Genomic DNA, 17904 nt, shown 5'->3' with positions numbered 1-17904 from the left:
ATTTTCCATTTGTCTTTAGCTGTCAACAACATCACACAGTATCTTCCCTTTAATTTTCTGGTCAATGATTTAGAATGTCTGACAGTACATTATTAGTCATTGGAGATAGTAAATCAGGGTGTGTGTATAAAGCAACAACAATCATATATGGAACTACAAAACAAACCATGAGGTCAGAGAAGGAAAAAAATGTGACAAGGAGCACTTGTTGCCATACCTACCCCTGGTTTGGTGGGGTAAATAGGTGGAGTTTGTCCTACACCTGAAATAAAAGCTGACCTACAGGTAGCCAAGAACTCATTGAAGGAGTTTTCTTCCTTCTCTCTCCTTTTTGTTCTCACAAACTGTCCTAAATATAATTATGCCAAAGTTCAATGTGCATAAGCAAGGGCAATAGAGGAGTGGGGACATTGTGGAACTCTCCAGGAAGGGTATTACAGCAGGTTCATGTTGCAGATTATAACTACTGAGAACAAGTGAAGCCACACACCTGAGAAGGCAACAACACTAAATGTGAGTATACACCTTCCTTGTATTTTTAAGATCTAGAGGGGTAAAAGTAATTTAATGACATAATACATTCTACAAAAAGTGTTGCTGCCTGCTGAGTTAATTTACAACTTCACATAATTGCTTATTAACCCTGGAAAACAATAAGGAAAATAATATTCCTAAACTTTCCGTCACAAGGAGCTCTATTTTTGTACTTGCGGTGTCATGCTAACTGACAAATAAAGAATTTTAGATTTACAAAAATGTAATGGTTTTGCATATAATATTAGAGACCCTGTTTGAATGTACAGTAGGGAATACATACAGTATTACACAATATTTAGACATTTGAGGAAATGTTTTTGGCTCAGTGATGTACTGTACATATGTCAACATCAGATGGAGGACACATCTGAAAGGTTAGTCACATATGCTCGTTGTGAAATTAGGTGTGTGGAGATATTTTATCAATCTCCTAATTCTTGGATTAAACCAACTACCGTAGCTCCAGTGAGAATGTTCTTGTTACTGACATTTGTTCAAATGCCAGTTAATGCTTGAACTATTCCTGAACTGTGTTACCTACTGTGTCCTAGTTTGTTGCCATTGGCTAACATTGTTACTTCTTCCTTTTCACCCTCACTGCTTGCCATGCAAATAGGGTGACAAACTGCCAACCAAAGAGAACACACTTAAGACCAAGATGACCACCAAGAAGGCAGATTTCCAGCGGAGGATTGTCTCCAAGGATGGACACAACCAAGTGCGCATTGACAATGTGGAGGGCATGGTAAAGCTCTATCTCCACGACATCTGGACCACGGTGGTGGACATGAAGTGGCGCTACAAGCTCACACTGTTCTCCTCCACCTTCGTCATGACCTGGTTCCTCTTCGGCGTAATATTCTACTTCATCGGCATGGGCAACGGTGACTTCAAGGGTGAGCTGCTGTCCAACCACACTCCGTGCATCATGAATGTTGAGACCCTTACCGGCGCCTTCCTCTTCTCCCTGGAGTCGCAGACCACCATTGGCTACGGTTTCCGCTACATTACCGATGAGTGTCCGCTGGCCATCTTCGTCCTGGTGGTCCAGCTGGTCACCACGGGCCTGGCTGAGATCTTCGTGACCGGGGCCTTCCTGGCCAAGCTGGCACGACCCAAGAAGCGGGCCGAGACTATCAAGTTCAGCCAGTCGGCGGTGATCTGCCGGCATGATGGCAAGCTATGTCTGATGGTGCGTGTGGCCAACATGAGGAAAAGCCTGCTGATCCAGTGCCAGCTGATCGGCAAGCTGCTTTCGCCCAACGTGACCGAGGAGGGCGAGAAGACTCTGATCCACCAGACAGCTGTGGACTTCTATATGGACTCATGCGGGGAGTGCCCCTTCCTAATCCTGCCCCTCACATTCTATCACGTGCTGGATGAGAGTAGCCCGCTGGCAGGGCTGACCGCTGAGAGGTTGCGGACGCGCGACTTTGAGCTGCTGGTCACCCTCAACGCCACCATGGAGTCCACGGCAGCCACGTGTCAGAGCCGCACATCGTTCGTTCCCCAGGAGATCCTGTGGGGCTACGAGTTCAAGCCCGTGCTCTTCAGCACCCCCAGTGGCCGGTACGTGGCCGACTTTAACTTCTTTGACAAGGTGCAGTTAAGCAGCGACCCGACACTCCTCAGCAACAACACAGAGAAGCTGAAACTGGAGGAGGTGTACAAGAAGGAATAAGGGAGGACACTCAAACATGTTGGACACACTGGTAATAAGCATGATCCACTTTAATGGTTGTTTTACCATAGTTACTGTCTAGAAACAATTTGGAAATACACCCAGCTAGCAAATTTGGTTCCTTGGAAGTTGTGGGAACGTATGTTTTTGGTTTCACATTGGTTGTGGGAACGAAGCCATATGTTTCCATAAGTTGAAAATTTTGCCTGTTTTGGGAACATTTATTTTTAGGTTGCAGGAAGGTCCTGAGAACGTTTTACTCTGGTTCCTTTAAAGTTTTTCTGGGAGGTTTTATTAAACCTAAAATTACAGGTTATTTGGAGGTTTTTGAATAACTTCCTTAAAATGGTCACTGAATGTTTCAATAAGCCTTTTAATAACACTGCTAGCTTATTTTGGGTTAATGAACTCCAAGCTTTTCCTTAATCAATAATCATGCAAACACATTTATTTTTTAGTGTGACACAGCATCAGTGGGATTTGAACCTTTGATCTTCTCCATCCATGGAATTAGTCCACTGCGCCATCAGGAAGGAGCAAACATGGCATATTTTTTACACATACAAAGCTGTTAATTTTAGTATGCTCGTACAGACCTCATTTCAAAGGAAACGAGAAGTCATTAAGATTAGGTGTGCAGCCAACACACCTGAACACACTTAACAAGATACAGGCTAGAGAGAGTTTTGTAGATGCTGAGAACAGAATGTATATGTTTTTAAATATCAATCTTAGAACGTTCTCTAAACGTCACAAAAGTTTACTTGAGGATTTGTGTAGAATATATTCTTAACATTCTCTGAACATTTTGAGAACATGACTTTAAATATAACCATGAGGAAGCCTGTAGGAAACATTATGCTGAAGTACTGAAATTCCCACAGAATACATTTTTTTCTTAATATTCTTGGAACAATTCGAGAATGTGACTTTGAACATGACCATGTGCACCCACACATTGACTCTGTACCGGTACCCTCTGTATATAGTCTCGCTATTGTTATTTTACTGCTGCTCTTTAATTACTTGTTCCTTTTATTTCTTATTGTTATTCATATTTTTTAAACTGTATTGTTGGTTAGGGGCTTGTAAGTAAGCATTTCACTTTAAGGTCTACACCTGTTGTATTCGGCGCATCTGACTAATACAATTTGATTTGATTTGAGGAACTGTTATGCTGAAGTACTGAAATTCCCACAGAAGAATGTTGTTTCTTAACATTCTCTGAACTATTTGAGAACATTCCCAATGTCAAACCAGTTGGAGAACGTTTCTAGAACATTACCACTATTAAAATGAAATGTTGTAACTTTTAGGAAACGTTCTGTTAAAGTAATGAAATACCATGAAAATAAGTTCCTTAAATGTGCTGAGAATGTTCCAAAGAAACTATCTTGCATCAATCCCAGAAAGTTGTGGGAAGGTTGTTTCTAAAATAACCATAGGACAACCACGCTCTCAACAAGCTCTAATAACCATATGGTTCTCAGAACGTTATGTGCTAGCTGGGCATAGTACGGAAATATATATGTTTGTTTAACTCATAAACCTAATGAGTGAATGCTGACAAATTTAGGCAAAAAAAATGATGTTCCTGATCAGTGTGCATCTGGTTAATGTGCTGTGTACAGTATATTTGGCATATTGTTTGTATTTACAAGCTTTATAATAGGAGTATATGGACATGCATTCAGAATAAGGACTGTGTCTCAGGTGCTGGTGTTTGTTTTAATTCAATTTGTGGCAGTAACTGTTGCTGTATTAGAAAAAATTATGGAGGATTCCAGGAAAACAGATTCAAGATGTTGTTTATTTTTATCACTCAAGTTGTATATTTTAATGAATTATACATATTTCACTCAAAAGGTAGATGGGGATGTAACAAAACTAGTTTGAGATAATGGCTGTGTAATGCTTAAAAGCTGTGTTCCATCTTTATCTCTGAATAAACCATTGGCTTTCAAGAATATATGATCCATATACCATAATGAGAGTGATGGAATGTTTTTATCTAAAAATAGCTCTATAAAATTCCATTACCCCCATCCCACACTGCTCTACTCCTCATCTCTGTTGTTGTGGCAACACTCAGGGTAGAGCCAATGAGGTTTGTCTTTTGGTTGTTGGCACACATCGACTGTGTTGGGTCAAAATAATGGGGGCAACTCCTCTTTATACTGCATGCAGACAGGGCACAATAACACACAATCTTTCACCTTCCAAGACAAGAGAGGACAGCACTTTGGTTGAAGATACTTTATTAGAAATGACACAGTAGAAAATCTATCAAAGTATATCATTTTTATGGTCCCTTTAGTAAACAATCTCAGTATCTCAGTCCTGTTTCTCAGCTTACAAGGCTGGCAGCTTATAAGTGTTCTACCCAAGCCTGCATCCCATAAAATAATACTGAACAGGTCTGAAATTACTTGCCTGGCCGACACAAGCAGTTTTATATTAGTATATATAGTTTATGTTGTAAACTGTTTACAGAGCATAAAGTTCAAAGGCCACAACTGTTTTTTCATTGTTTACTGCCTTCTTTAGTCTATTTCAATGACATTTCTGTCACTATATCTATTATAAAAACATTGTCTGTGTCTTTGGCTGGCTGAGATCAACTCGTAGTGTATATATTGCATAAGTTATACATTTATCATATAAAAAGAAATATAACACTGACTTGTATACTTCAATCTAACAAACGCACAGCGTTCGCGACTCAGAAAAACATAATACAAAATTGGAACTTTGTAAAATCTCTTCAGCTGAACTGGGAGTTTCTGTGGTAAGTCACTGTGGTCAAGAAAACTCCTCCTTCCTTATAAAAAGATTTGAGGTCACACACAACATTTTACGAATCGTGCTTAATTCCAGTTTTTCAAAATTTCCAAAACACAGATTAATTGATTTCAAGGCACTCTCTTTAAGAATAACAGTCAAGTAAAACAATCTTCCCTTTACGTTCAATAATGCCATATGCACTACTATGTAGTATAATAATACTGATAAGACATAAGGCAGTTTATATCCAAAGGATTAATACTTAATTTTTCACATATTTCAGTGTCTTTCATGATCCGCCGTCCTCTCTGATGTTGCCCCACCCTTGGTCACAAACAGTCTGTGAGTCCATGCATGGTCATGTGACATGACCATCTAGCACACATCTACCCAAGGTGTTTCCTGCTGGTGCTTGTTTCACAGTTTACTACAGCCAAGTTTAGTACTTCTCCCTACTTCCTCTGAAGTACACACTCAACTGCCACACCACACCCCTCTCCACACTTACATCTTACTTATCTTGCCTCATCTTTACAGTCTTTGATATGTTTACTTCATTAAATAAGGTAGTTTAATAGTTTAAAAACATATATAATAAGTAACTGTTCATGCAGCTATTGTATTTTTGGGGTATATTTAGCGACCTTTATCAAAAGGACATGATCATGTTATATAATCCACTGATAACTCCCTTTTAATTCTACTCAAAGACGTATCTTTAACTGTTCTCAGAAGCTACATGTCGCACAATGCCCTTGGTCATAGTAACGTCCACTATTGCCCTTTTTACATTTACAGTTTTCCCTCCTATATCGTCTTATAGCGACATGTCTGTAGCCCTCCTCTTAATCCTTTACAGAACCTTGAGTTCCCTCACCTGCTCATGCCCTAGACTTACACCAGTTACCCTACCTCTACCAAATTTCTTCATTATTGATCCTGCCCCTGTTTTTGTTTGGTTCTGACACTATCCAAACAGAAACCCTTTGTGTTTTCCCGTTTCTTCCCGTTTCTTCCTCCAGTTTTAGCGTAGCAAGACGCCCTTCCCTTGGCAGGTCTAATAGTACGTGCCCAGGTGGGAGGGCATGTGAGCGCCTGGGTGCCGGGTGTTGGGGTAGATACCTCCGGTGGGGGAGTTCCAGTAGGGGTTGGGGGCAGCAAAGAAGCTGGAGGAGGTGACGGGTAGCGCTTGAGGGTGGGGCGTGATGAAGTTGACCTTCTGCTGGTGTGCATGGTAGGTGCTCATGTAGGACAGATCGGAGGGGTACTTGTACATGGAGGACTCTGGCGGGTGGGGCTGCAGGGCCTGGGCGATGCCGTGGAAGTCAAACTTGTAGGCGTAGCGCTTGCCGTGCACCTTGGTCATGATGTTCTTGTCGTAGTAGTAGCGCAGGGCGCGGCTCAGCTTGTCGTAGTTCATGTTGGGCTTGCTCTTCCTCTCGCCCCAGCGCCTCGCCACCTCGTCAGGGTCGGTCATCTTGAACTCGCCATTGGTGCCCTCCCAGGTGATGCAGCCGGAGTTGGTGCTGTCTGACAGGAGCTCCAGCAGGAACTGCCACAACTGTATCTGTCCCGAGCCTGCAGGCAGAAAAGGTGTCAACACAGTTAGAATTACTAATACAGGCCGGGATTCAAACCGCACTATGTCGACATCGCACTGCACTTCACTTTCAAAGGCAATTTCCTTGATGTTCACGATCGCATTCAGGGTAAACGCTGCGGATGTCAGCTCAAACATAAATTACCTTTAAAGCTCAAGAGTAGTGCGATGTCGGCGGATTGCGGTTTGTTTGAGTCCCGGCCAACGTCTGGACAGAGACAGGAAGTCAACAGGTGTAACAATTACTTATACAGTCGGGACAGAGTCAGGGAGTCAATATCGTAACAATTATAATACAGTCTGGAGAGAGACAGGTGGTCATCACCATAACAACTACATACAGACATGTTACAGTCAACACCACAACAACAATTTATTGCAACAGTCACCACCATAACAGCTGCTCATATAAATGGTTCCTTGGTTGTAATATTCATTTCTAAAATCATACATTTTATCTAATGAAGTGATAATCACTCACACCCTCCATAAAACTCACCGGGGTTTGCCAGCCTGCTGCTCGTGGGCCCCAGGATCTGATAAGGATCTAAGAAGGGAAAAACATTCACATTAGTAGGAGAAAATATTTTATTCAGCTCAATCACCATCTATTTCAGAGTACTGTTCAAGCTAATATCTTACCTAGCTGAGGCCTCTGCTCCTCTGTTTTGGTGACAATGACTGGGGAGGGCTGGGAACCTTGAGGGATAAAGTTCCCAAAATATTAGCAGGGGGTTGGTTTCCTTGAGGGCAATGTTCCAAGTGTATACAGTGGAGAAATATATTCTTATCTTGAGATATACAATTTTCTGTTCTCTGATTCTGCCCAGACTGTTTTGTTTACGTCTAGTCCACAGGCTTGTAAAGATGTACCCTCTTAAATTAATTGTGATGTACGTTGACACATTTTCCAATAGATGAAAAGCAAAGGGAGTGCCATCTTTTGACAAAGGACTGATGTACAGTACATTGTGACTCCTTACCTTTGGTGGAAGATACAGCTTGTGTAGGCCATCCAGATCTTCTGGCTGCTTCATATGCCAGGTCTGTAAAATAACAGTAATGACAAGTCAACCTGCTGCCTGCAGTTATGAACCTTACCCCTAGATGGCGCTATGATAAAAACAAAAACATGATGAGTGAGTGCATTTCAGTGGGTCACCTCATCGGTCTGAGGTAAGAGTGGTTGATTGCCAGAAACCTTCCATAATACAAGGGGCCTAAACACATAGGCACAACTGCTGCAGTCTGGAGTATTATTTTAAGGGCAGAGGATGCTTGTGTTGAATATAAACAAATTAAAGCACCTTTAAAATATATTTTGACGAACGTCTTCTAAACATACCTTTGTATATGAGTATTTTTGTACAATAATCAAAAAGTAGTACTTTGTCTGCAAGGTGTGTGGTTCCTTGTTTCTCCTTTACCCATGCACCTTGCTCCTCTAAGTGTAATTGGATGTGCTCACAATAAGCTCTTATGCCTCATCTACATAAACTTGTAGGAGTGATGAATCACCCACCTGGCCTAGCGGAGACTCTGGGGGAGTTGTCAGTGGGATAAACGGTAGTGTTGGGGAAAATAAAACTTGCACCTCCTGTGGAGAGTGAAAGAGAGGATAATTAATGAATTACGTGAATGATTATGTATCCGTAATGTCACAACTTTTCATGACACATTGACTGAACGTTCCATATCCATGAGGGGAGGGATTTCGTGCAGCACAGGGGTAATTACAGCACTATGCATCAACGTTAGACTTTAGCACATGCCTTCATCTACGCTCTACAGCCACAATGCATTAATGCACCAGCATACAGTAACTTCTGCACCACATAACAAAAACACAGAAATAATAACAACCAGTATCAGATTAGATGACTTGATGCATAATCTGATAATCATATGAATACAAAAAAAGCAGTGTGCATGTACAGTATATAAAAAGTGCACTGAATATACATAGGTGGGCACTGTGTGAGTGTGAGCATACTGTGGTGGCGGGAGCAAAGCCAAAGGTAGAGAAGGGGGGGCAGGGGTCTCCTTACCTGTGTTGCGAGCATGCATTAACCGCGGGGAGTTTTGTAAGGCTTTGTCAACATCATCGGAAGTCAAGTGAGGAAGTGGAGCTGAGAAATAAAACATTCTTTTGAAAAAGAGATGAACCAAAAAAAGAAAACAGCTCAAAACAACCTATGATGTGCAAGGAGTGATGCGTTGGGGGGCGTCAGCCATGATAAACACAGACCTTTAGCGATGCACTAAGGTAAGGGCTGCTCTCAGAACTGCCATAGAGGCAACATTCAACAGGCAAGGAGCAGTACAGGGAGATAGAGGGTGAGGAGAGGGGAAATGGAGTGGGAAAGAACGAGCGAGAAAGAGAGAGCATGTAAGTGTGGAACACATCGCCATAGTGAGAGGGGAGACAATGGCAGGGAGGACCAACCCAAATAAACAGTTAATCACTCGTGCCCACATTTGTCTGTGAGAATCCATCGCTTTTCCCAATTTTCCCTCCTCCAGAGTAAATTCGGCGAGCGTGTGTACACACAAGGGGGAAAGAGGAGCAGAAACCATTACCAAAAACAAAAGGAGGAGAGGGCATTCTTCCTTTCCCCCCATCACTAGTGTTTTTTTCCAGTCGAAGAGACCTCAAATACAAAGCCAGCCACCGTCAGGGTCTGTGAATAGTGTAGGTGTGCCTACCCACTCCCTTCAGACCATTTTACATCTAAAGCCAAACAAAAAGAAGTCTTTGGAGACAGATAAGTAGGCCTATTGGCATTTCTCTCTTATCAATTTCAAACTGCCCATAGTATTTAAATGAGGGCATGGGAACTGTTGATTGCACTAAAAGGAATGTATAAGAAAAGGTAATTCAAAAGATTTTTGTGAGACATGTTTCAAGAGAGCTTCAAGCACAGGATTGTGGAATAACACAAACAACAGCCCAGTTCAGAACGTGGTGGTACGCCACTCTAAACTCTGGACTCCTCCAGCTATCTGTCTGTCTGTGTGGTCTGTGTGTCTGGCTATCTTTCTGTATTGTTCCTCTCTTTCTCCCATCACTTACCTCATCTGTACATCTGTGGCTAAACCCTACCAAAACCGACACTGATATCAAACAAACAAAACCATTAGCAGTCATCATGAAAGGAGTAATGGTTCATTGGAAAGTTGTATGCACGATCAAATGGAACTTGGACTACCCTATTCTTGGAGAGCAGAAAGAGACAGACTATCAAAGATACACATAATCTCAAGAGTCTGACAAACCTTCTCCAATGACTATAAACAAATACGTCTCTTAAGATGGGTGTCAATTAGGACTTTGATGTAGTATATCTATTCCTCTTCAAAAACATGTTAATGATTTTATTATTGTTACACTACTGCCACCATTAATCCTACTACTACTACCCAACTACTACTACTGTCACATCTACTGCTAACAATTTAAAAACTGTGTGTGTGTGTGTGTGTGTGTGTGTGTGTGTGTGTGTGTGTGTGTGTGTGTGTGTGTGTGTGTGTGTGTGTGTGTGTGTGTGTGTGTGTGTGCAAGTGAACGAGCATGTGGATGACATGCACAAAAAAACGTGTTTGTGTAGAGGGGAGGTGAGGTGCAGTGGACAGGAAAGCAGGCCTTGGAGCAGTGAGTCATTCAGCCAAAGCAGCAGAAGCAGCAGCAACAGGGACTCCTTCACCAGGTTGCATTCTAATCTGTAGTCAAGCAAAATAGCTGAGGCCCTCTGGAGTACGTCAGTGAGAGCTCAGTTTGATTCACACTACACACAGACAGGATTACTGAGGCTCGCTACTGGAAGGCTGCAGGATCTGCCCTTTGCCATAACTTTAACAAGCTATGACTTTTAACAAGCAGACACTTTGTTAACGGAACAAGTGTATCTTGTATCTCACACTCCCCTTTCTCCTTAATAATCTAGGCAAGTCTGGTTCTAGAGAGCCACAGTGTGTACAGGCTTTGGTTTCAGGCCAAAATTTAAAGCACCTGAGGCCTGCTTACCTTATAAACCGCCCAGGACAAGTTTCCTACCTTACCCCTGGTATAGAGGTAAAGAATGGACCACCAGACTACAGCAGCCCTTCAGTAGTAGCCCTTTGTAGCATTTCTCTTTACCACCTGCCAACGCATTGTGTTGGTCAGCTGGGGAAAAGGGACAGAAGGCGGGAGCACGGAGAGGGAGGAGAGGAGAGAGGGATGATGAGGAGGAGAAGGAAGATACTAGACTCACTCTCTCTGAGGTAGTGCAGGTGGGAGAGCAGGATGTCTGCGTTGTAGCTGAGTGTGAGCCTCTGGAAGTCCTCCTTGCTCATCTTGCACAGGTCCTTGCCGTCCATGTTGTGGAAGAGAGCCACGTCCACGTCCAGCAAGCCATACTCCTTAACTGCCCACTCCAGCCACTGGCGTACATGCTCCGTGGACCAGAGTGTGGGATCTGCAAGGGCATGGACACAACATAGAAAGGGGGATGTGTTAACACTATAGAAGGGGTAAGATGCAGCGAGTAGCAACATGTAACTGGAGCAACTTATCCCACCACAGAGAAAGGAGAATGGAAACTCTCATAGTAAACTCTCACGTTTATACTTACTTCTTTTCTTACAGTTCATACTTACTCTCATTCTTTATATGATAATAGTTGAGAATACATTTGCAATGAAACTGGTTTTAACAACCAACATTTTCTAAATAAATGTTAATTTGTGCAAATACAGTCCAATTACATGAGTACTGTGTTTAGAACGATGACATTCTCTTTCCCAGAGATAAGACCACTGTTACCAAACACACACACACCTAACAAACTTAACAGGATCCAAAAAACAGCTGACAGGTACAGAAACAAACCACACTGTCGTCTGGTCCTCCGTTCCAGCAATATTTAACAGTACCTGTAACTCTGTATCTATGTCCCAAATGGCACCCTATTCCCTACATAGTGCACCACTTATGAGCAGAGCCTTATGTGCCCTGGTCAAAAGTAGTGCATCGTATAGGGGATAGGGTGCTATTTAGAACGCAGATGTAACCCTATCTCTCTGAGAACGAGACTACGAGCCTCTAAATATTTTTTTTTTTGGGGGGGGGGGGGGGGCTGGAAGCCAGAGTACTTACACAGGCTCAGAGAGCAAGGGGCAACGGTAACTCATCCCTCGCTACAGAGACACGAGGCAAGGATCAGTTGGGCGAAGGGGAGGCTGGCTGGCACTCGCTCTCCTCAGCCCTCAGGTCTGTCTCAGTGCAATATTGGAGGACTTAACCATCCAAACAATATAGTGGATGTGGCATTAAGCAGCGAATGCACTGTAATGCAGATTGAATTCAGATGGGACAGAAACTATAGAGGGGTGTAATCAAGTACTACATATTATAAACTGGGTAGTTAGAGCCCTGAATGCTGATTGGCTGACAGCCGTGTTATATCACACAGTATACCACGGGTATGACAAAACATTTATTTTAACTGCTCTAATTACGTTGATAACCAGTTTATAATAGCAATAAGGCACCTCAGAGGTTTGTGGTATATGGCCAATATACCACGGCTAAGTGCTGTGTCCAGGCACTCCGCGATGCATCGTGCCTAAGAACAGCCCTTAGCCGTGGTATATTGGTCATACTGTATACCACACCCCCCGTGCCTTATTGCTTAATTATATCATAGGCAATACACTTTTGCATAACGTTTCTGTATTCTCTCCAACAATATATTATCCTATATAGCAGAGATGTTGGGTGGGGCTCTAGGGCCTCTTAAAATGCACTAAGGGGTGCATTGTGCATCATATAGGAACAGATCTGTATGTATTTGAAGTTGAAATGCCCTCCCCAAGTCCCTATACCAAAATATCAGGAATGTGTTTCCTATACGTAGAGCAGAGAAGCCAGCTGAATATTGACCTCCCATTACATTCCGTGGTGCAGTGTGTGGCTATTGTCCTCTAAATGAACAGCAAAAACAGGATGTTCTTAACATGTCGCGTCATTGTCCTTGTCAGCTTCAGTTGGAGAGGAAGTTGCACTATGCCAGAAAAACTGTGTTGCACAACCCCCAGATAGAGAGTACAGTGCTCCGGGCCGTCAATGGACAGGTTTGTCTTTGGGAAAATTACTCTAAACAAAGTTTCTCTATGGTTATTTTCCATTGGATACATTACTGTGGGGCGGCATGTAGCCTAGTGGTTATAGCGTTGGGCCAGTAACCGAAAGGTTTCTGGATCGAATCCCAAAGCTGACAAGGTAAAAATCTGTTGTTCTGCCCCTGAACAAGGCAGTTAACCCACTGTTCCCCAGTTAGCCATCATTGTAAATAAGAATTTGTTCTTAACTGACTTGCCTAGTTAAATAAAGGTTACACTGTGACAAAGGATCTAGTTTGAGCTTCATGTACACTATGGGTCAAATGTTTTAGAATATTCAAGGGTTTTTCTTTATTTTTACTATTTTCTACATTGTAGACAAGACATCAAAACTATGAAATAACACATATGGAATCATGTAGTAAACAGAAAAGTGTTAAACAAATCAAAATATATTTTAGATTTGAGATTCTTCAAATAGCCACCCTTTGCCTTGATGACAGCCTTGCACACTCTTGGCATTCTCTCAACCAGCTTCATGAGGTAGTCACCTGGAATGCATTTCAATTAACAGGTGTGCCCTCTTAAAAGTTAATTTGTGGAATTGATTGACTTCTTAATGCGTTTGAGCCAATCAGTAGTGGTGTGACAAGGTAGGGGGGTAAACTGTAGATAGCCCTATTTGGTAAAAGACCAAGTCCATATTATGGCAAGAACAGCTAAAATAAGCAAAGATAAAAGACAGTCCATCATTACTTTAAGACATGAAGGTCAGTCAATACGGAAAATTTCAAGAACTTTGAGAGTTTCTACAAGTGCAGTCGCAAAAACCATCAAGCGCTATGATGAAACTGGCTCTCATGAGTACCGCCACAGGAATGGACGACCCAGAGTTATCTGTGCTGGAGAGGATAAGTTCATTAGAGTTACCAGCTTCAGGAATTACAGCCCAAATAAATGCTTCACAGAGTTCAAGTAACAGACACATCTCAACATCAACTGTTCAGAGGAGACTGTGTGAATCAGGCCTTCATAGTCGAATTGCTGCAAAGAAACCACTACTAAAGGACAGCAATAAGAAGAAGAGACTTGCTTGGGCAAAGAAACACAAGCAATGGACATTAGACCGTTGGAAATGTGTCCTTTGGTCTGGAGTTCAAATTGGACATTTTTGTTTCCAACCGCTGTGTCTTTGTGAGACGTGGAGTAGGTGAATGGATGATCTCCGCATGTGTATTTCCCACCGTAAAGCATTGAGGAGGAAGTGTTATGGTGTGAGGGGTGCTTTGCTGGTGACACTGTCTGTGATTTATTTAGAATTCAAGGTACACTTAACCAACATGGCTACCGCAGCATTCTGCAGCGATGCGCCATCCCATCTGGTTTGGGCTTAGTGGGAGTATAATTTGTTTTTCAACAGGACAATGACCCAACACACCTCCAGGCTGTGTAAGGACTATTTGACCAAGAAGGAGAGTGATGGTGCTGCATCAGATGACCTGACCTCCACAATCCCCCGACCTTAACCCAATTGAGATGGTTTGGGATGAGTCAGACCAGAGAGTGAAGAAAAAGCAGCCAACAAACACTCAGCATATGTGGGAACTCCTTCAAGACTGTTAGAAAAGCATTCCAGGTGAAGTTGGTTAATAGAATGCCAAGAGTGTGCAAAGCTGTCATCAAGGAAAAGGGTGGCTATTTGAAGAATCTCAAATATAAAACATATTTTGATTTGTTTAACACTTTTTCTGTTTACTACATGATTCCATATGTGTTATTCCATAGTGTTGATGTCTTAACTATTATTCTAGAATGTAGAAAATAGTAAAAATAAAGAAAAACCCTTGAATGAGTAGATGTTCTAAAACTTTTGACCGGTAGTGTAGTTCACAAAAAGTGTAGTCATTAAAACCCATATGCACATAGGCCAGGATTTTATTTATTTTTGATGCATCAAGAAGTGACTATCTAATGCAGATCTATGACTTTATATCAAAGAAAAAACTGTGTAGATTCTGAAATATTTACAAAGTTAGCACCTAATTTCAAAGGTGCTTTATTTTGGCTATTCTGATTCCTCTTTTTACCCAAAAGACACAGCACAGCCTCATGGATGTTCCAGTCAGGATTCAGTGTTGTATTCTAGGTGTGTGTCTTTGAACGGGGAACTGATAAAATACTTTTCTCCCATTTGGCAGGGACTCACATCCCCTCTCCACCCTGCTCCTTACGCCACCCTGCTCCTTATCCACCCAGTTGGACAGACACCATAGGAAACCGTCTAGACAAGGAAAAGCACACTCTGCAACAAAACGCTGGGGCTTCTGTGCTGCAGATAACAGGAAGTCTCTCCTTGTGACAGATGAATGTATGTGAGAGACATGAGGTCCCCTAATCGAAAGCAGTGAGTGACTCACATGACTGATTGGGACTGGTATTGAAGGCTCCTTTAACCGCAGAGGGCAATGCCCTGCTTCTCATTCTAAAGCAGGTCCTCTTTAGCTATGTTTACATGTGTACATAGGACACATGAGCTCGTGAGCTAGTTCACATCAGACGAGATGTGATTTTTACTATCATCTCAACTGAAGACAGGTGAGTCGACCCAAGGTAATTGAGAATATCTAACTAAGAGCTTCAGTTGTCTAAAGAAAAGTGTTCTGGTGTTCAAATCACTGTGGTGTCATTTGATGTGTTAAGTTGCTCTGTTACCTGCGGGAACAATGACACGGCGCTCATTGGTGGTCATGTTGGGGGGAGCGATGTGCTTGTCCTCCAGGTAACTGCTGTAAGTGACAGGGGTGCTGCCCTCTCCTCCACTGGACAGCTTCCCGTTCTTCCCCACGCTGCATTCGTCGGGAGAGTTTCTGTCAGGACAAAACACAGAGGGAGGAGTGGGGTTAGTCACAGGGAGGCGGAGTCATCCACATATGGGCGGAGTCAATCCCAGAGGGGTGGGGTCAACCACACCTGCAATGCTCATCAAGACTATTGGTTTACCTAACTGGTAACACTACACTGGAACATCTGTTAAACGACTGTTTATAAATCATTAGTAATTTGTTTGTAAACCATTAGTAAAATGTTTGTTGATGATTATCTATCTCTATCTATGTATTATCCCATGCATTTATGTTGACCCAAAAATCTCCCCATAACATTGCTAGTGTGTGCCTTGATGCTCAAACAGAGGAGACCGTGTAATTGTGATGTCAACTCTCTTCCCACCACAGACTGCAAAACAAAGTATTCTCAGATTGTTTGTCTCTACCATTCCAATCCATTATTCTTTCGAATATCCCAGCTATGGCTGCAACCTGTGCCCCGCAGCTCTCCTGAAGCCACATAAAAAGACGGATCTCCACTAAAATAAAGTGGAGGGAGGGAGGCGTGCCAGGGGCCCTGGGCCCCATAAATGACCCCATTCCAAATGACTCTTCTGCCATTATCATAGCTTCTGATTCCCCCGGGGCGCGGCCACCAGATGGGATGGATTACCCATGGAATGTCATATAAATTCATATCAACCTGCTGTGGCCAAGATATGAACCATTTGGAACCATTTCTTGGAATCTAAGTCATGTGTCAACCAACTGTTGGCCTCTCCTGACCCAGCCTTGATGGAGAGTATGTCCTTGCCACGGGTACAGCCCCCAGATGCATGTGATTTGGGAATAGCTGTTTCAAAGTAAAAACACATATAAGTGATTTATTCTCAGATCTGCTGTTGGAGGGATTTTTTCATCCAGTCGTATTTCAATAATCTTAGTCCCAAAGATTACAGTAACTATTTTATGGCACTATCATAAAAAGACGTTTCATACTTCTTCTCTGAATTAATTGCCTATAGTGCTGTTAGTCCCAAAGACTGTCCAATGACAAAATGTTGATGGTCATTTATTTTTCCTACAGGATTATTCTTATAACCGGAATGATCCAGTTTCCAGATTGTAATGTTAACATGAGACTTTCAACTGAAATTACCACATTGCTGCAAAGTGGACCACCTTAAATACCTTGTTTTTCACTTGGCAGAAATTCTGCCTCCCAAAGGGGGTCTCACTTGTGTCCATAAATGTTAGCAACTTGACTGCAGAAACTAGAGACCCCATTCAATGGTGTTCAGAAGGTCAACATAAAAAATCAGGTGAAAGCTTCACTACAAATATTTCCCGTGGAAGACAATAGCCGCTTTCAGCCAAACAGCACAACCTGAGTGATTGCCTTCCTCTTCCCAGAAGATGGAACTCTCATCATTAGGGAATCCATCATTAAGCCAATATGGTATCTGGATCTACGAGTTGAGCAAGGGGTGAGAGATGTCCAAGGTGTGACTTGTACTGAAAGGTCCCTCGGAATTTGTCTGATTGAAAAACATTCTGCCAGTTTGAGTTTGACCAAAAAAATTGAAAAGAACGTCTGATACTAAACTAGGCCAAAATAAAACATTAAATATGAACAGGAAGTTGGGAGGAATTCAAATGATCTTATTTACTATAAAACATACCCCCCAAAAACATTTTCTTTCGCAACACTGTTTTAAGGATCAAAACAAGCCTAGACCAATTCGTTTTATAGAACATTTGCTCATGCACAAATCATACTTCACATGCATTCCCAAAATGTAATGCACAATGCCCATACTTCTACAGTTTTTATCATATTTCATTTCAATCAATACAGAGAGAGAGAGAGAGAGGAAGAGAAAATAAGTAACAGAATTAATCTTTGCTAATTCAAAATGCATACTTTTTTCTTGCGGCCCAGTTTCAGAAGAAAAGCCAAGAATCTTTTGCAATTGGAGAGGGAGACAACGAGATTTCCTTTATGTAATCAATTTACGCTTGCTTGAGTTTAACAGTTTGGGCAGAAGATCATACTACTGCACCCTTCCAAGATTTTATTGTGAAAGTATCTGATGTTCATTTGACTGTGGAGAGCAGCCATGTCACCACATGTGCTGTTCGAAAAATATCACAAGAACTGGGGATGTTATCTATTATTGTGAAATGGATTGAGATTGTATTCAAAGGGCGGCGACAGTGGTAAACTTGAGCTAATTAGCCAAAACAAATGAACTATGTTGTGTTAGAATGTCTGATTAAAGATGAACGCAATGGGATCAATGGAAAACTAGTATATCTGTGTGTCTGAGTCTACTGTGGAAGTCTCAGTGTCTGTGTGTAGACATATGCATTTG

At 42.1% G+C, this 17904-nt stretch overlaps 2 protein-coding genes across 7 annotated transcripts in view; one reads left to right on the top strand and one right to left on the bottom strand.

Moving 5' to 3' along the window:
* Window positions 1–202: 202 nt before the first annotated feature.
* LOC129868401 (ATP-sensitive inward rectifier potassium channel 15-like) lies at window positions 203–4206 on the top strand. The gene is made up of 2 exons (XM_055942347.1): window positions 203–513; window positions 1154–4206. Exon 2 carries the CDS (start codon window positions 1196–1198, stop codon window positions 2216–2218), a length of 1023 nt encoding a protein of 340 aa, XP_055798322.1. The 5' UTR covers window positions 203–513; window positions 1154–1195; the 3' UTR covers window positions 2219–4206.
* A 253-nt stretch (window positions 4207–4459) lies between these two features.
* LOC129868400 (transcriptional regulator Erg-like) overlaps window positions 4460–17904 on the bottom strand; it is a 67025-nt gene continuing 53580 nt past the window's right edge. For 2 of the 6 annotated variants that reach the window (XM_055942340.1, XM_055942341.1), the window contains exons 3-11: window positions 15417–15571; window positions 10856–11059; window positions 8651–8731; window positions 8125–8199; window positions 7586–7648; window positions 7245–7301; window positions 7102–7149; window positions 6748–6810; window positions 4460–6580 (exon numbers count right to left, since the gene is read on the bottom strand). In XM_055942340.1, the coding sequence (XP_055798315.1) occupies window positions 6060–6580; window positions 6748–6810; window positions 7102–7149; window positions 7245–7301; window positions 7586–7648; window positions 8125–8199; window positions 8651–8731; window positions 10856–11059; window positions 15417–15571 (1267 nt within the window). In that variant the 3' untranslated portion in view covers window positions 4460–6059. The remainder of the gene's footprint in view (window positions 6581–6747; window positions 6811–7101; window positions 7150–7244; window positions 7302–7585; window positions 7649–8124; window positions 8200–8650; window positions 8732–10855; window positions 11060–15416; window positions 15572–17904) is intronic. The other 4 variants (XM_055942342.1, XM_055942345.1, XM_055942344.1 and 1 more) reach the window with 3 other exon arrangements.

The sequence above is a fragment of the Salvelinus fontinalis genome, chromosome 13, assembly GCF_029448725.1.
Source record: "Salvelinus fontinalis isolate EN_2023a chromosome 13, ASM2944872v1, whole genome shotgun sequence".
Taxonomy (NCBI): domain Eukaryota; kingdom Metazoa; phylum Chordata; class Actinopteri; order Salmoniformes; family Salmonidae; genus Salvelinus; species Salvelinus fontinalis.
This window is presented reverse-complemented; position numbering and strand designations above follow the sequence as displayed.

What these genes read in the sequence shown, in the direction of transcription:
- LOC129868401 (XM_055942347.1), top strand. Translation starts at nt 1,196, where the DNA reads ATGACCACCAAGAAGGCAGATTTCCAGCGGAGGATTGTCTCCAAGGAT.